The 14249-nt window shown below is 37.3% G+C and overlaps 1 protein-coding gene across 1 annotated transcript; it reads left to right on the top strand.

Moving 5' to 3' along the window:
- The first annotated feature begins 1399 nt into the window (after nucleotides 1-1399).
- hhipl1 (HHIP-like 1) lies at nucleotides 1400-9158 on the top strand. Its single transcript, XM_079631985.1, has 9 exons — nucleotides 1400-2019; nucleotides 2938-3584; nucleotides 3926-4069; nucleotides 4186-4514; nucleotides 4648-4774; nucleotides 5351-5496; nucleotides 5637-5718; nucleotides 6271-6353; nucleotides 6988-9158. Exons 1-9 carry the CDS (start codon nucleotides 1729-1731, stop codon nucleotides 7542-7544), a joined length of 2406 nt encoding a protein of 801 aa, XP_079488111.1. The 5' UTR covers nucleotides 1400-1728; the 3' UTR covers nucleotides 7545-9158.
- Nucleotides 9159-14249: the final 5091 nt, after the last annotated feature.

The raw sequence follows: 14249 nt of genomic DNA, 5'->3' as shown, positions 1-14249 counted from the left end.
CTGGATAATAAACACCTTTCTGAAGTTCACAAGTAGTCATAGAACAATGGGCTAATATTTGATTAATGCTTTTTTTTTTTAAACACTACTGAAACTCTCTTCACATCCTGATAATACTAATTACTGTAATCAGTAATAGACGTGGTCTAAATATAATAACAAAACAAAAAAAACATACCCGTATACTGTATCTTCTGTACCAAAAACCGTCGGCCGGTCGATGTTCTACTTGCCTGTCAATATATATATACTTCCATACTTCGGCGCAGACATCACACATCATCAGTGCGTTCCATGAGGCTGCAGAGTACAGATACAGGGGGTGTTTCTCATTTCTTATTTGTGCATCCTCGTTTCCTTTCCTCATGTCTTAGCTCCACCCCCTTAGGATGTGAGGGAAGGTAATGTTCACGTAATGTCATAGCCGTACGAGATGGCAACCCGTGGCGTTCCCGTACCCTGAGTTGTTCATGTCCCCAGTTTCAGATTTATGCGTTTCTATGTCAGCACTATCAACACCAGAATGAGCCAGGTGCAAGTAAAAGCTCTGTAAGTTGTTTACACATTATTATTTTAATGTCATGTGCTTTGAGACATGAGGTAATTTAACACCGTCTCTCATGGCGCTTAGCAAACTGCTGTGTGCGTTCATGTGTTTTGAAGGAGACGTGGTTTTGGAGACGCTCTAAAGGGAGGCAATGCTAGCTTGCTATTGCTAGCCTCTCCGAAATTGCCTACCCTACCTTAAAGTTGTTTCATTTTTTTTTAAATTAGGCTACTATTATTATATTTGATGCAGCAAACAGATGAAGTAAAGCCAGTTTCAACAGAACATGAGTTAAAATAAACAGCACAAAGTGAGGATATCCAAGTGTTTGAAATATGACTTGTAAGCTCAGCTGTGATTGCATAACAGAACAGATGGAACAAAGATTATTTTTTAGTTTTCGTACATTCAAAGCCAGTGCTCTCACTTTAAGCCTCTGTTTAAGTTGACTTTCTTTCTGTTTGGGTTCTGTATAAAATTACTATGATGATAATAATAATAAACTTAACCCATTATTTTCTCTTCAAATTGTTAATGTCTTAATCTGACCTAATAAAAAGGTATGTGCAGACATGTACTTTTGTTACTTTGGTACAGACATGCACTGATTGTTATACAAAATAGAGATTTAGATTTTACTCCAGCAAGAAAACATACACACACAGCTTAGCCTACAACAATCAGACATTACAACCTGTGGTCTCCGAGACCCACGCTTAGGATTTTTTGAAACATGAAATTCTCCTAAAATCAGCAAAAGCCATAAAATGTTTAAAGCTGAAATGTGGCTTAAAGGGTTAAATTAAACCCTAAACCTGTGATAATGTGTCTTTTTATCGTTTCTATAACTGCAGCATAACAGGTTTAGAGAGACATGTATTACAGTCGGAGAATTGCTGTTCGGAACTGTGTGTGTTTCACAACTGCTCAGGTGGATGTAAGACGCGTCTCGTAACTCAAACAAGGAGATAGGATAGAGGTCCAAAAACGATTTGCGATTCGCTACAGTAAATAAGTCGTGAATTTGTTTGGAAATGGTTGATGATTAAATTCAGGGCAAAGTGCACGACAACATAGGCTAAGTCAGTGAGGACACATGCACGTCGAGTATCCTCCTCGCCATTGCATAACTTTTACTTCCATGTAGGCTAACTGAAGTTGGGCACCAGGATTTGAGCGCTATGTGGTACTTTTGCGATATTTTCGGCCGTATATGGCAATCACCGTTTATTTTGTTTTATTTGTTGGCGTTTTGGGTCGCACCTGCGTTCCTGCATCCACAGTGTTTGGATTTTAAACCCCCCTTTCAGCCTCAACAAGAGCTTCAGTTCTGTCAAATGTATAAACACTTCGGCTGCTGTGACTTTGCCAAGGACCAAGAGCTGAAGGCAAAATACTATCGAATAATGGATAACTTCGATTATTATGGATATTCGAACTGTGCCGCGTACGTTCAGGATATGCTTTGTCAGGTAAGTTTGTTTGACCGCACAATTATGAAACGATATTTTTTGTTTAAATTTTAGTTTGTGGCTTTATACATGTACTCGTAGTCTCGAACCACTGTGTGTTTGCTTCTCAACACGTACCGCAATTTGCAGCCATAAACTGTTAACGATGATGATTGTACACTGTCTGTCAGAGTTGCCAATGGAATCACGGGCCACCACGGTTCGGTTGGGGCCAAATGACGTCACTAGAGGAATCTCTGTTTTGCCAATATTAACAAACAGTTCCAATAGATACATGCACACTGCATAGTCATGTAAATTAACACACAAAGAGCATGACTAAAACAAAACAACATAAAACACCAAATAAAATTATATAAAAAAATGCATAGACTATAATGTAACAAACAAAAAACAACACACGTAAACAAGTACGACTCCAGATATAGATATGTAGCCTACAATATAGATAAAAAACACCCAGGGTAATCAGTCGAATGTTTAAAAAAATAGCATTTATTTAAAATAGAAATCATATAGGCCAACATAAATGTCACTTTTGATCAGTTTAATGTATCCCTGCTGAATAAAAGTATTACTGTAATTTCTTCAAAACTCCCTGCCATGCTAGCAACCCGCCAGAACACCCTAAGACCAGCAACCATTCACCCCTAATTGGAAACCTATTGCTAAAGCAGCTTATTTTAAACTTTTAGGTTCAGATGTAAGTTACACGTCTAGGAGTCACATCAAACTTCATGGATTGCTTTTTTCCCATGAAGTGCAGTGTGGGCCACTGTAAACACTACATTGAGGTTTAAGTGCTTGTGGTTTCACAGAGTGTTGAATGTGGGGAAGCAGACATGACTAGTCAAATGCATTGCTTGAGGCCGTCACGATTCAGTTACATCCCCCACTTTTCCTGTTTCTCTTCTTCAGGAATGCTCTCCATATGCTGCTCATCTTTTTGATGCTGAAGACCCCAACACACCTTTACGGACCATACCTGGACTCTGCCCTGAATATTGCTCTCAATTCCATTCCAAGTGCAGATCCTTTCTTACCTTGTTGTCTGACGATCCACGTCTTCCAGAACTTGAGCATGACCAGCGCAGGCTTTGTCAGTACCTAGAGCTGGATGACCCACATTACTGCTATCCTCATATTCTGAGCAACGAACGCTTGACCAAAAATCTGGGCCGCACTGCAGCGGACTCTGAGGGCTGCTTGCAGCTATGTTTGGAGGAGATAGCCAATGGACTCAGAAATCCTCTCGCCATGGTTCACGCCAATGATGGCACGCACAGGTTTTTCGTTGCTGAACAAGTTGGCCTGGTCTGGGTATACCTTCCAGATCGATCAAAGCTTGAAAAGCCATTTCTAAACATCACAAAAGCTGTGTTGACATCTCCATGGGAAGGTGATGAAAGAGGATTTTTGGGACTCACCTTTCACCCCCGTTTTAAATACAATGGGAAGCTGTATGTATACTACTCTGTTGAGGTGGGCTTTGATGAGAGAATCCGCATCAGTGAGTTCCGCATCTCTCCTACGGATATGAACGTGGTTGACCACGGTTCAGAGAGGTGAGCAGCTGTTTTTCTTTAAATGAATGGTTCCAAAAGAGGGCTTTCATTTCTGTGCAACAGAACCATTGTGGGTTCCTCAAAGAACCATTATGTGAACACTTCTTTAAAAAAAACTTTTTTTTTTTCTTATTGTGAAAAATAATTTAATAATCTGAAGAAACTTTTTCCAATATAAAGTACCTTTTGAGTAATGGAAAGGTTGCATGGTTGTTAAAGGTTCTTCATGGAACCATCAATGCCAATAAAGAACCTTTATTTTTAGAGTGTATGCTTTCAATAATTTAAATTGAGTTTAGAGTGTACAATACTCCACATACAGTATCTTCATGTCCCCTCAGAATCATTTTAGAGATCGATGAACCTGCTTCTAATCACAATGGTGGGCAGCTTCTCTTCGCCGATGATGGATACTTATACATCTTCACTGGAGATGGTGGAATGGCAGGAGATCCATTTGGGAAATTCGGAAATGCACAGAACAAGTAAGTTTAGATGATTAGTCAACTTTGATATTATTGGAATATTTTGAACAAGAAGCTAATTTCAGTTTGGAACAGTTGTAATAATTTTCCATCTCTTATCTGGATGTTACTGCTAGATCTGCCCTTTTGGGAAAGGCTCTTCGCATTGATGTAGATGACAACGAGAGGGGGCCGTTGTATAGAATTCCACCGGACAATCCATTCGTACGTGAACGCAATGCTCGCCCAGAAGTGTTTGCCTACGGTGTGAGGAACATGTGGAGATGCTCTGTAGACAGAGGAGATCCGAACACCAAGGAAGGAAAAGGACGAATTTTCTGTGGAGACGTGGGCCAGAATAAGTATGAGGAAGTAGACATTGTGGAGAAGGGCCGGAATTATGGCTGGAGAGCAAAAGAGGGCTTCTCTTGTTACGACAAAAAACTCTGTGCCAACAGCTCCTTAGGTGGGAATACATTTACTCTCATTATCAGTCCTTTAAATTCTTAATGTTTGGATTTTGAATAGATTTATATTGGATGAATGGACGAATTAGTGTCTTTTAAAAGTCTTTTTACGTTAAACTCTTTTACTTCTAGATGATGTTCTTCCGATTTACGCATATCCACACAAAATGGGTAAATCGGTCACAGGTGGATATGTTTACAGAGGCTGTGAAAATCCAAATTTAAATGGCATGTACATATTTGGGGACTTCATGAGTGGGTAAGTAAAGATTTTTTAAAAATAAAAATTAATTAATCAATCATTCAGAAAGAGTGTATTAAACTGACGGTGAAGACATTAATTAAATGTTACAAAATATTTCTATTTAAAATAAATGCAGTTTAAACTTTGTATTTATCAAAGTAAAAATGCCATGGTTTCCACAAAAATATTAAGCAGCAGCTGTTTTCAGCATTGATAGTGATATGAAATGTTTCTCGAGCACCAAATCAGCATATTAGAACGATTTCTAAAGGATCATATGACACTGAAGATTGGATTAATGATGCTGAAAACGCGTAACCATCTCAGTAATAAATGCATTTTCCCAGAATATATTCAAATACAAAAGTTATTTTATAATGTAATAATAATTCTCAAAATTACTGCGTTTACTGTATTTTTGATCAAATAAATGCAACTTTAGTGAGCATGGGACTTTTTTTTTCAAAGCATTAAAATTAAAATCATTTGAATGGTAATGAATATGCAGTTGTGATACTACTTGAGGTCATTAGAAATGTCACGTTTTCAAAATGTCAAACATTGTTTTTAAATGTGACTATGAATTTCCAGACGCCTGATGAGTTTAAAGGAAAACAGAAACACACACAGTTGGGAATACAGTGAGATTTGCATGGGTGTGGGTCTGACTTGTTCATTTCCAGGACTTATCAACAATTACTATCCTTACATCATTTCGTTTGCAGAGGATGAAGCAGGTATGTTCAAGAAAGGCATAAAGACATAATCTTTTTACACTGGCCTATGCTGCATAAATTAGTTGCTAACACCTAATGTAGAGTTTAATGTTAATTTGAGTAGTGTTTTATGTGACTTAACTTGTGTTGTCTGTGACCAGGTGAACTCTATTTCATGTCCACCGAAATACCAAGTGCAACATCTCCTACAGGCGTTGTGTATAAGATTGTTGACCCTTCAAGGTATTCTTTTTCATCACTCATGGTATAATAATGTAGTCTCTGGTGTTCAAAGATCAGCTTGTGTTGCCTCTTAACAGACTTTAGTCTCAAAATGCTGTGTTGGCAGCAATATGTGCTGCTGTAATCTCTCTCTCTCTCTCTCTCTCTCTCTCTCTCTCTCTCTCTCTCTCTCTCTCTCTCTCTCTCTGTTTAGTGTTTCAATTCTGTGTAAAACTATAGCCACTTTTACAACTATGACAACTTAACGTCTAAAACAACCAAAAAAATTATGAGAAAGCTCAAATAATACACAAGTTTAAACAGAATAAAATATTCTGAATATAAAATTTAAAGTTTCACATTATCAAGAATTATAAATCCTCCAGAAATTGGACCCTGTTTGCTTCCATGTGTTTTACCGTAATCTGAACTTTTGCTTCTGTAAAAAAAACGAGAGACAAGGTGAAATTAATTCTGTCATAATCAACATTAGGCCACAAATACTGTTGATCTCAACTTGTAATAAACCCAGAATATTCATTAAAAGATTAAAATGTTCTCCCTTTATTACAGACGTGCACCTCCAGGAAAATGTAATTATGAGCCACTTTCAGTTCGTGTTAAGAGCAGTCTTGTACCATTCAAGCCAAAGGAAAGTAAGTTTGCTTACTTCATAAGAGATCTAGTCAATCTGTACATCCAAATCTGTGTTTTTGTCATCAGATTATGCTTTTTTATTTATTTATTAAATGTTCAATAGAGTACCACAATTAGAGTAGGCCTCTCAGAATCATCATCATCTTGGTTCCCTTAAAATTGCAGAAAATAAGCTCAGCGTCCAACAAAAGTTTATGATTCTTGCGTTTTGATCATCATGACAATCGTCACTGCAAGTGCAAGAAGTCAAAATGAAAGTTAGGCTCTAATGAACTACACCATGTACGCACAACTTCAACTTCACCACCACTAAGCTTCCGAAAACTTCCGAAAAGTTTAAATTCATATATTTGGAAAGTTTGAGTTAGAATAGTTTTTTTAAGATCTTGAGTATAAACACAAGGAGGCTGTGGAAGCAGACTGGTGAGTAGAAGAGTTTTCCTGTTCGGTGTGATGTTTAATGTCCCCGAAAGCCCTATTTAGCCTATTTTACAAGATACGTAAAACAGGACAATAGAACCGCAGTGAAAATAAAATAAAAATGAAACTTTATTCCAGGTTTTAGGACTCTGCGGCACTCTATAACAACATGATTAAGTAACTGATTTTTTTTATAAATCCCCCTTTTCACAGCATTGATAGGAGTCCATGTTCCAACAAAGCTTCCAAGACTCTCAAATGCAGAGGAACCTCCTGTCGATGGCTCAAAAGGCTGGATTCAAGAGCTGCTGGACATCTTAAATGAGCAGGATGGGCAGGTCACCACCACACCATTCACCCCAACTACACCCAAGCCCAATAGGACATCTAGACAGAGGAAGGGTAGACGCAGGAAGGGCAAGCACAAGAACGGAGTGGTGAGATTAGTCGGGGATGAAGAGGGCCGGTTGGATCGGGGAAGGGTGGAAATATTCGCTAATGGGGAATGGGGGACCGTGTGTGATGATCTCTGGAACACCAAGAATGCCATTGTGGTCTGCCGGCAGCTCGGGTTCCGCCATGCACTCAAGGCTGCCAAGCACGCTGAGTTTGGGGAAGGGACGAGCCTGAAGATTATTTTGGATGATGTGCAGTGTGAGGGGACTGAGGAAACTCTCTTGGATTGTCAGCACGCTGGGGTTGGCACACACAACTGCGCTCACTACGAAGATGCAGGAGTGATATGTGGAAATTCAGATTCAGGCCTATAGAATAATCTGAAACGTTTCAGAAACAACCTTTTTGTTATTAGTTATAGCACATAACTGATCTTTTCCAACTGCAAGAGAGAAGACATTTGGATTATAATACAGTTTTTCCTATCACTTTAGGTCTATTTCTTGAATCATCCTTAAAGGGATAGTTCACCCAGAAAAATACAATTCTGTCGTTAATTACTCAAACTCATGTCGTTTCAAAGCCCTAAGATTTAGTTTTTCTTCGGAACACAAGTAAAGATCTTTTGGATGAACAGATTTAAGGTTAAATTAAATTTGTTCATCATATAAAGCGATTGTGTCTCTTCAGAAAATTTGGACTGAACGGCTCAATTCATATATTAGTTACTCTTTATGAACATTTTTGAAGCGTCAAAGTGTTAGTTGCGCAGCCGTCTATGGAGGGACAGAAAGCTGTCAGATTTCATCAAAAATATCTTAATTTGTGTTTCGAAGATTAACAAAAGTCTTACAGCTTTGGAACGACACGAGGGTGAGTGATTAATTACATAATTTGCATTACTTGGTGAACTAACCCTTTAACATGGCAAATCAGTAAGTGCTGGTGGTCTGTCAACAAATCATAGTGCAATGTCATTGTGATATAGAAAAGAAAAAGACAAGTATACAGCATTACAGTACAGTGCACATTGTTGGATTACATACCTTTACTGTCCACAAAACATTTGAATGTTCTGCCTACCATTTTGCCTCCATGCACCCTTCGGCTTGCCTTTGGCCATTGTAAGGCCATGATTGAGAACATGTTTCATAGTGGCCCTTATTTCATCAGAAATGTGCCTATGTCCTCTGCCTCTTCTACCTCTGTTTGCCTCGCTAACCTTCCATCATGCATCCTTACATGGCTGTTGACCCTGTTAATTTCTTTGTTCTTTCATTCTCAGAAATTGTAACACTGTGTTGTGCTCTGTCTATATGCTTAGCCTACTAAATTGAAGGTTCATAAGATGCACCTCTGAGGTATTTTACAGAACTGGTTACAGACGTGTCTTCATTCGTGAAATCCAAGATCCACCTGTGCAATTCATCAATTTGGGACACATTTGTAAAAAAAAGAAAGAAAAAAAAAGTGCTTGACATTATGACAACTAGTGTTAACCATTTTGTCATTTACTGACTTTTGCAATGACCTAATGCCTAGATGTTTTGACTATTCAACAGAGAAGCAGTAAGCAATATATTATGATCAACAAGAATAAGCAATTGATAAAGTATGAAACAGCAGACAATTGTACACAATCATTTGCATGAATGTACCAAAGCATTGGCAAGTTGTTCAAAAGAATGATAAATTGATTTATGATGTGCTCACGTGAGATGTGGAGGTTGAAGTAGTTTTGAGAATTATGATATAAGAAATGTCCCTAAATGGCTGAGAAAAACTGTAAAATATGATATTTAAGTTTAGTTTGAATCATGACGAATCAATCATGTTCATGATTTTTATGCTCAAATTAGACCAGTGGATGTTTTACATTTTCTGACTCTGAATCAAAGTTTTGTTGTCCCATAAATTATATCATTAGGCCTACATAACATTTGTAACAGTTCATTTAGTGTTATTCGTTCAAATAAATTTGGAATGCTACCTTTTTTGTGATTATTTTAACCAACCCAAAACATGAAACAAAATCAGCATGTAGCCTAGTACATGTTGGACACTCGTTTGTTGTAGCCTATTGTGAAGTAGCCTGCATTGGAGTAGGCTATAATATGAGTAGCCTATGGTAAAGCCTGTATGCTCATTTGTATAATATTGTAACACTGCGTTGTGTTTCAGAGTAGCTATGGTAATATTACTATCCATCTTTATCACTTTACAAATTTGCACTTCAATAAAGCTATCGTGAATAGGAAACGCAACAATCAACTGGCAAAACTCGTTTTGTTGTAGGCCTACTTTTAAAGATACCGCTTTTTTCTCTGTTTTACAGATAGCAATTTTTTCTCTAAACAGTAGGCTAACAGTTTCCGTAAAATAATTGTAGCAAGTGAATATTTTTTGAGTAGCCTAGCAAATAGGTAATTTACACAGTTGCTAGAATTGGTTTGCTAACGTTTGTAGCTAAATAGGAGATTCAAATGTGTTTCGAATACAAGGAAAATATCTTCGAAGAATATTATCGTACCGGCATAGTCTTACTATTTTCGTAGTAATAATGCTTAATCATGTACAAAAGCGTATATTAGCTATTAGCACGTTAGCATACAACAACATGGCTCCATAGCTCAGTGGTTAGAGCACTGGTCTTGTAAACCAGGGGTCGCGAGTTCGATCCTCGCTGGGGCCTTAATCGGTTTGTTTTCTTCTAACTTTTACAATCACGTTAAGTTTTTATTGTGAAGTGAAACTAACTATTATAGGAATAACACAATTAATCGAAGCAGAATGTTAGCAAAGGATGAATGTGTTTTAAAGCAACAACCCCAAGTGTGAGTTAAGTTATAATTTACTTAGGCCTATTTTTACTTTTTATAGCCTATAGCCTACATTTTCTAATAACATGAAGCGTAAAATTAAATATTGATGTACAGCAAAATGCCTTTTCTTTTTATGAGTTCTATTTAAACATAATTTTTAGATTGCTCGAGAAGTTTTTAAATCAACTTTGACTTAAAAAAAACAGGATTTGAATGTGAGATATTCCTCTTAAATCCACATCCCAAACTAAATAACTAAATAAGCTATGTTATCCAAATGTGGGTAGATGACATTGTTCTCATTTCAATGATGTCTTTGTGTGTTGAATTCCAGCTCTGCTTTGAACGAGGTCATTGATATGCTGAGCATTCAATCACGTAGGTAGTGCCAGCCATCTCTGCCAGCTTCCCTTCCAAAATTGGCATCCCTTTGAAAAGTAATTTAGCTCTCTCTAGAAACACATCATTTACAAAGCAGGTCTTCCTGTTAGCAGAAATGGAGAGATGAATGTAATTTTAGTTCCCTTTTGCGCATGCGATCTGAATTCTGACCAAATTAGCCGTCAAAAGAGTTTTCGTTTACAGATTTAAAATACAAATTAAACTTTTGTAAGATCACAAAACAAATAAGGCATACAAACTTATTTATCATTACAGGCTATATTATCTTTAAGGGTCTAAAGGGTAAATAATCTAAGGGTCACCATATAATTATGGTTATTGTAACATCCCTCACAATAATGGACAAAATGTGTGCTGTATGATGTGCTGTTTTGCCAACAGTCATATTAGGCTTTTTATTAAAATCAGCGCTGGACCTTCTGTTCATTTCAAATGAATTAAATGTGGGGTTAGACTGACACCTATTGGCATTGTAAGTGAATTGATTTGGGAAAAGAAATTTGTGTAGTAAATGTAAACATGTTATGCCAAGAGATGGCAGTGTTGCACTGCCATAATTATTCAGTGGAAGATTAAAAAAGGCCTTCCTCCTTTTGTGAGTTTTCAACTAATATGCACAGTTCAACAATGCTCGATTTTAATAATAAGAGCATTTTAACTTATATGTTATGTTTTAAATAAATTCAAATAATTTAATTAAAATAATTAATAATTGTTTTGTTTAAAATATTTCCTGTTTATTTACTGTAGGCCTATGTATTACACGTTATTTTTATTTATTTTTAATAGATTAATGATCTGTCCCTTCAGGGCACCTGTCATATATAACAGGAATCTGCCATTCATGGTCATTTCATGGAATAAAATATTAATAATAGTCTGCCACCCATATGGTGCTTCTGCTCATCCCTCCCTTTGTCCAGCACATTAAAAGTGTGCTTAAAAAAATCCTATTACGTTTAAAATGCCTATTTAATTTCCTTATGACTCACATCGGATCAAAAGGCGTCCGAAGCAGAAAACTCCATGACTGAAAACTGAGCCGCCTTCTGTGTGGAATACTTTTCCAGATGATGACACAATGATTAATACATGATGCAAAATCAGCAAATGTTGAAAGATTTGACTACTACCTCCATTATAAAGGATGGATCATGTGGCTGTAGGATGTAAGTGGTTAAGCCATTTCAAATCAGAACAACCATGTCACCCCAACATGACCCCATTTCATATCTCACATTAGTCTTCCTGTTAATTATGGTCAATTAATGGGACACTAGTGAGTGCTCTCCTCTAGCAAGCTTTAAGTGGAGCGCTGAACCTGAACAAATCCCATTTCCTGTCATGTTTCCCTCTTCTCTTATCAAAAGGTTGGTCATCTCCGCCACACAGACACAGATCCTGCAGTTCTGGAGAGGCACTGGAGCATTTCTCACGGCTCATCACTCATCACAGGCCACGTCAAATAAAGAAGTATCGTCCTTCTCAGAATAAATATGAATTTGCTAATAACACAAACATACATTATATAATAATAAGACATTTTTGAGCTCCAAATCAGCATATTAGAATGATTTCTGAAGGATCATGTGACACTGAAGACTGTCATGAAATTCAGCTTTGTCACAGGAATAAATTACATTTTAAAATATAAAAAGAAAACAGATCTTTTAAATAGTAAATATTAAGTTTTTAGTGTGTTTTTGATCAAATACAGCTGGTTAAGCATAAGAGACATTTAAAAAAAATCTTACAGACCCCAAACTTTTGAATGGTAATATATAGACCTATTATCATTATTTCTATCATTATAACATTTTTCAAAAAAGTATTTGGACACTTTCTGGTTGTCAGACATTAGTGGATCATGTCAAACTTATAACTTTTTTGGGCCTGTTCACTGTTCTGAAATTAGTTAATCTGCAATATTATATTATGTAACAGTTCTTGCTTTATAGATTCAGTGGTTTACCAAACAATGAAACACAGATCTGATGAAGGTCCATTGTTGTCATGCCTAACGTTTTTCCGTTTAGAAGTGTGTGTATGGCTGCAGGTCTTGTCTATTAGGACTGGGGTGACTGACACAAACGGGTCAGTGAGCGGGACTAGGGGTCTGTGCCTGGCTCCAGACCGGCCGGCGATCCTACATACAGCTGTTTACTCACAGCTTGAGGCCTTCCTGAGGACCTGCCCCCTCTAGAGACCCTGAGTTATGGAAGCTTGTTTCCGCCATGGAATGAAAAAGGTAATTGTGACTTTTTATCTCACAATTCTGACAATTCTGTTATAAAGTCAGATTTGCAAAATATAGAAACAGGTAGGCCTATAAACAAGAACTGCGAAATATTATGGAAGCTTGCTCTGCCACAGGATAAAACATTTTAAACGATTATTGCAACTATCTATTTATCTAAAAAATGCGAGTTTATATCTTGCAATTCTGACTTCTTTTCTCAGTCATAAAGTCCAATTGTGAGAGAAAAAATGTCAGAATTATGAGATTATCTAAAAAATTCTGACTCACAATTGCAGTTTATATCACACAATTCTGAGAAGAAAAAAATTATTGTGAATTTTAATAAAGAATTTTATCACAGAATTGTGAGAAAAAAAGTCGTAATTATCTTATAATTTTTATTATAATTCCAAGCCAGAAACATGGAAGCTTAATTGTTTCCGCCACAGAATAAAAAATAAAAATGGTAATTGCGACTCACAATTTATCTCACAATTCTGACATTTTTCTTGCAATTGCAAGTCTACATCTCGTAATTCTGACTTTTTTTTCTCAGATCTGCGTGATATAAAGTCACAATTGGAGTTACAGTCAAAATTGTACATTCTCAATTGTGTCACAATTGTGAGAAACAAAGTCAGAATTGTGAGATAAAAAGTTGCAATACCTTTTATTTTTATTCAGTGGCCGAAACAAGCTTCCGCAGGAAACAGGCTTCCATACTGAGCACAAAGCAGCTACTGCCCCAACACACAATGGGGCTCGGCCCCAACCCCTCCCCCTAGTTAACAGCAGGTTACCATTGCATAGCTGGCAAAGATACAGATTGCCCATAAAACTAATAAAGTTTGATAAATGCATCTGCCATAACTAATGATGGGCTTAAAATGTTATATTCAAACTTTCACCTTAAGGAAAGCACTTATTGCTATTCCTATACAACCACCCAGAACAGCCATTGTGGAGGTGAGTTTGGCATGAGTAAGCAAAATCCACCCGAAATCTAGTTTGCACTGTTTTCTGGTTGACGGAAAAAGCCCTCTTCCCAGTTCTCAAAAGCTACACACACTTTTTGAGTGGTCAGATTCATGTCTGAAGCACCACGGATCAAGGGTTGCCCTTTGGAGGCTGTAAAAGCTAGCTAAACACAGAAAAGCATCCGTTAAAAAATAAACAGTCATAAGGACCCGGGAGCTCAGCAGATGTGGCGCCGCATGTAGAGAGCCAGAAGCAAACATTTGGTTAACTCTCCTATTGAACAACGAAAGATCTGGCTTTACAGCCATCCGTAGCAATTCCATTCTATTGTCTGCGTGGCCAGGTGAGTTATCTTCTGCTATTGTGCTCTTTGAATGAGAATAGCTGAAATACCCTCCCCGAGTGATAACATCTCTTAGGCATAGGTTTTATGAAGAACCAAATGTGCAGCACACAATAGACTGGCCCCAAGAGGTTAAGTTCCAGTCGCTCTGATAGTGAATTCTCTCTAATACCACAAAAAACGCGGGTTTTTGTATGCGCCCTCTACTCAAAAGACCAAGATTCCTTGCGAATAGAACATGCGCAGAACACAAATCAATGTTCCTTTTGATTGGGATATGCCGATACGCGTTTAC

This window comes from Phoxinus phoxinus, assembly GCF_949152265.1.
Source record: "Phoxinus phoxinus genome assembly, chromosome: 13".
Classification (NCBI taxonomy): Eukaryota; Metazoa; Chordata; class Actinopteri; order Cypriniformes; family Leuciscidae; genus Phoxinus; species Phoxinus phoxinus.
Note: the sequence above shows the minus strand (reverse complement) of the source record. Positions and strands in the feature narration are given on the sequence as shown.

Bases quoted from the DNA above. Each gene is read 5' to 3' on its own strand.
- hhipl1 (XM_079631985.1), top strand. From the start codon at position 1,729: ATGTGGTACTTTTGCGATATTTTCGGCCGTATATGGCAATCACCGTTT. The intron at 4,070-4,185 runs GTAAGTTTAGAT...TGTTACTGCTAG, and splicing joins TTCGGAAATGCACAGAACAA to ATCTGCCCTTTTGGGAAAGG. The intron at 4,515-4,647 runs GTGGGAATACAT...TTTTACTTCTAG, and splicing joins CTGTGCCAACAGCTCCTTAG to ATGATGTTCTTCCGATTTAC.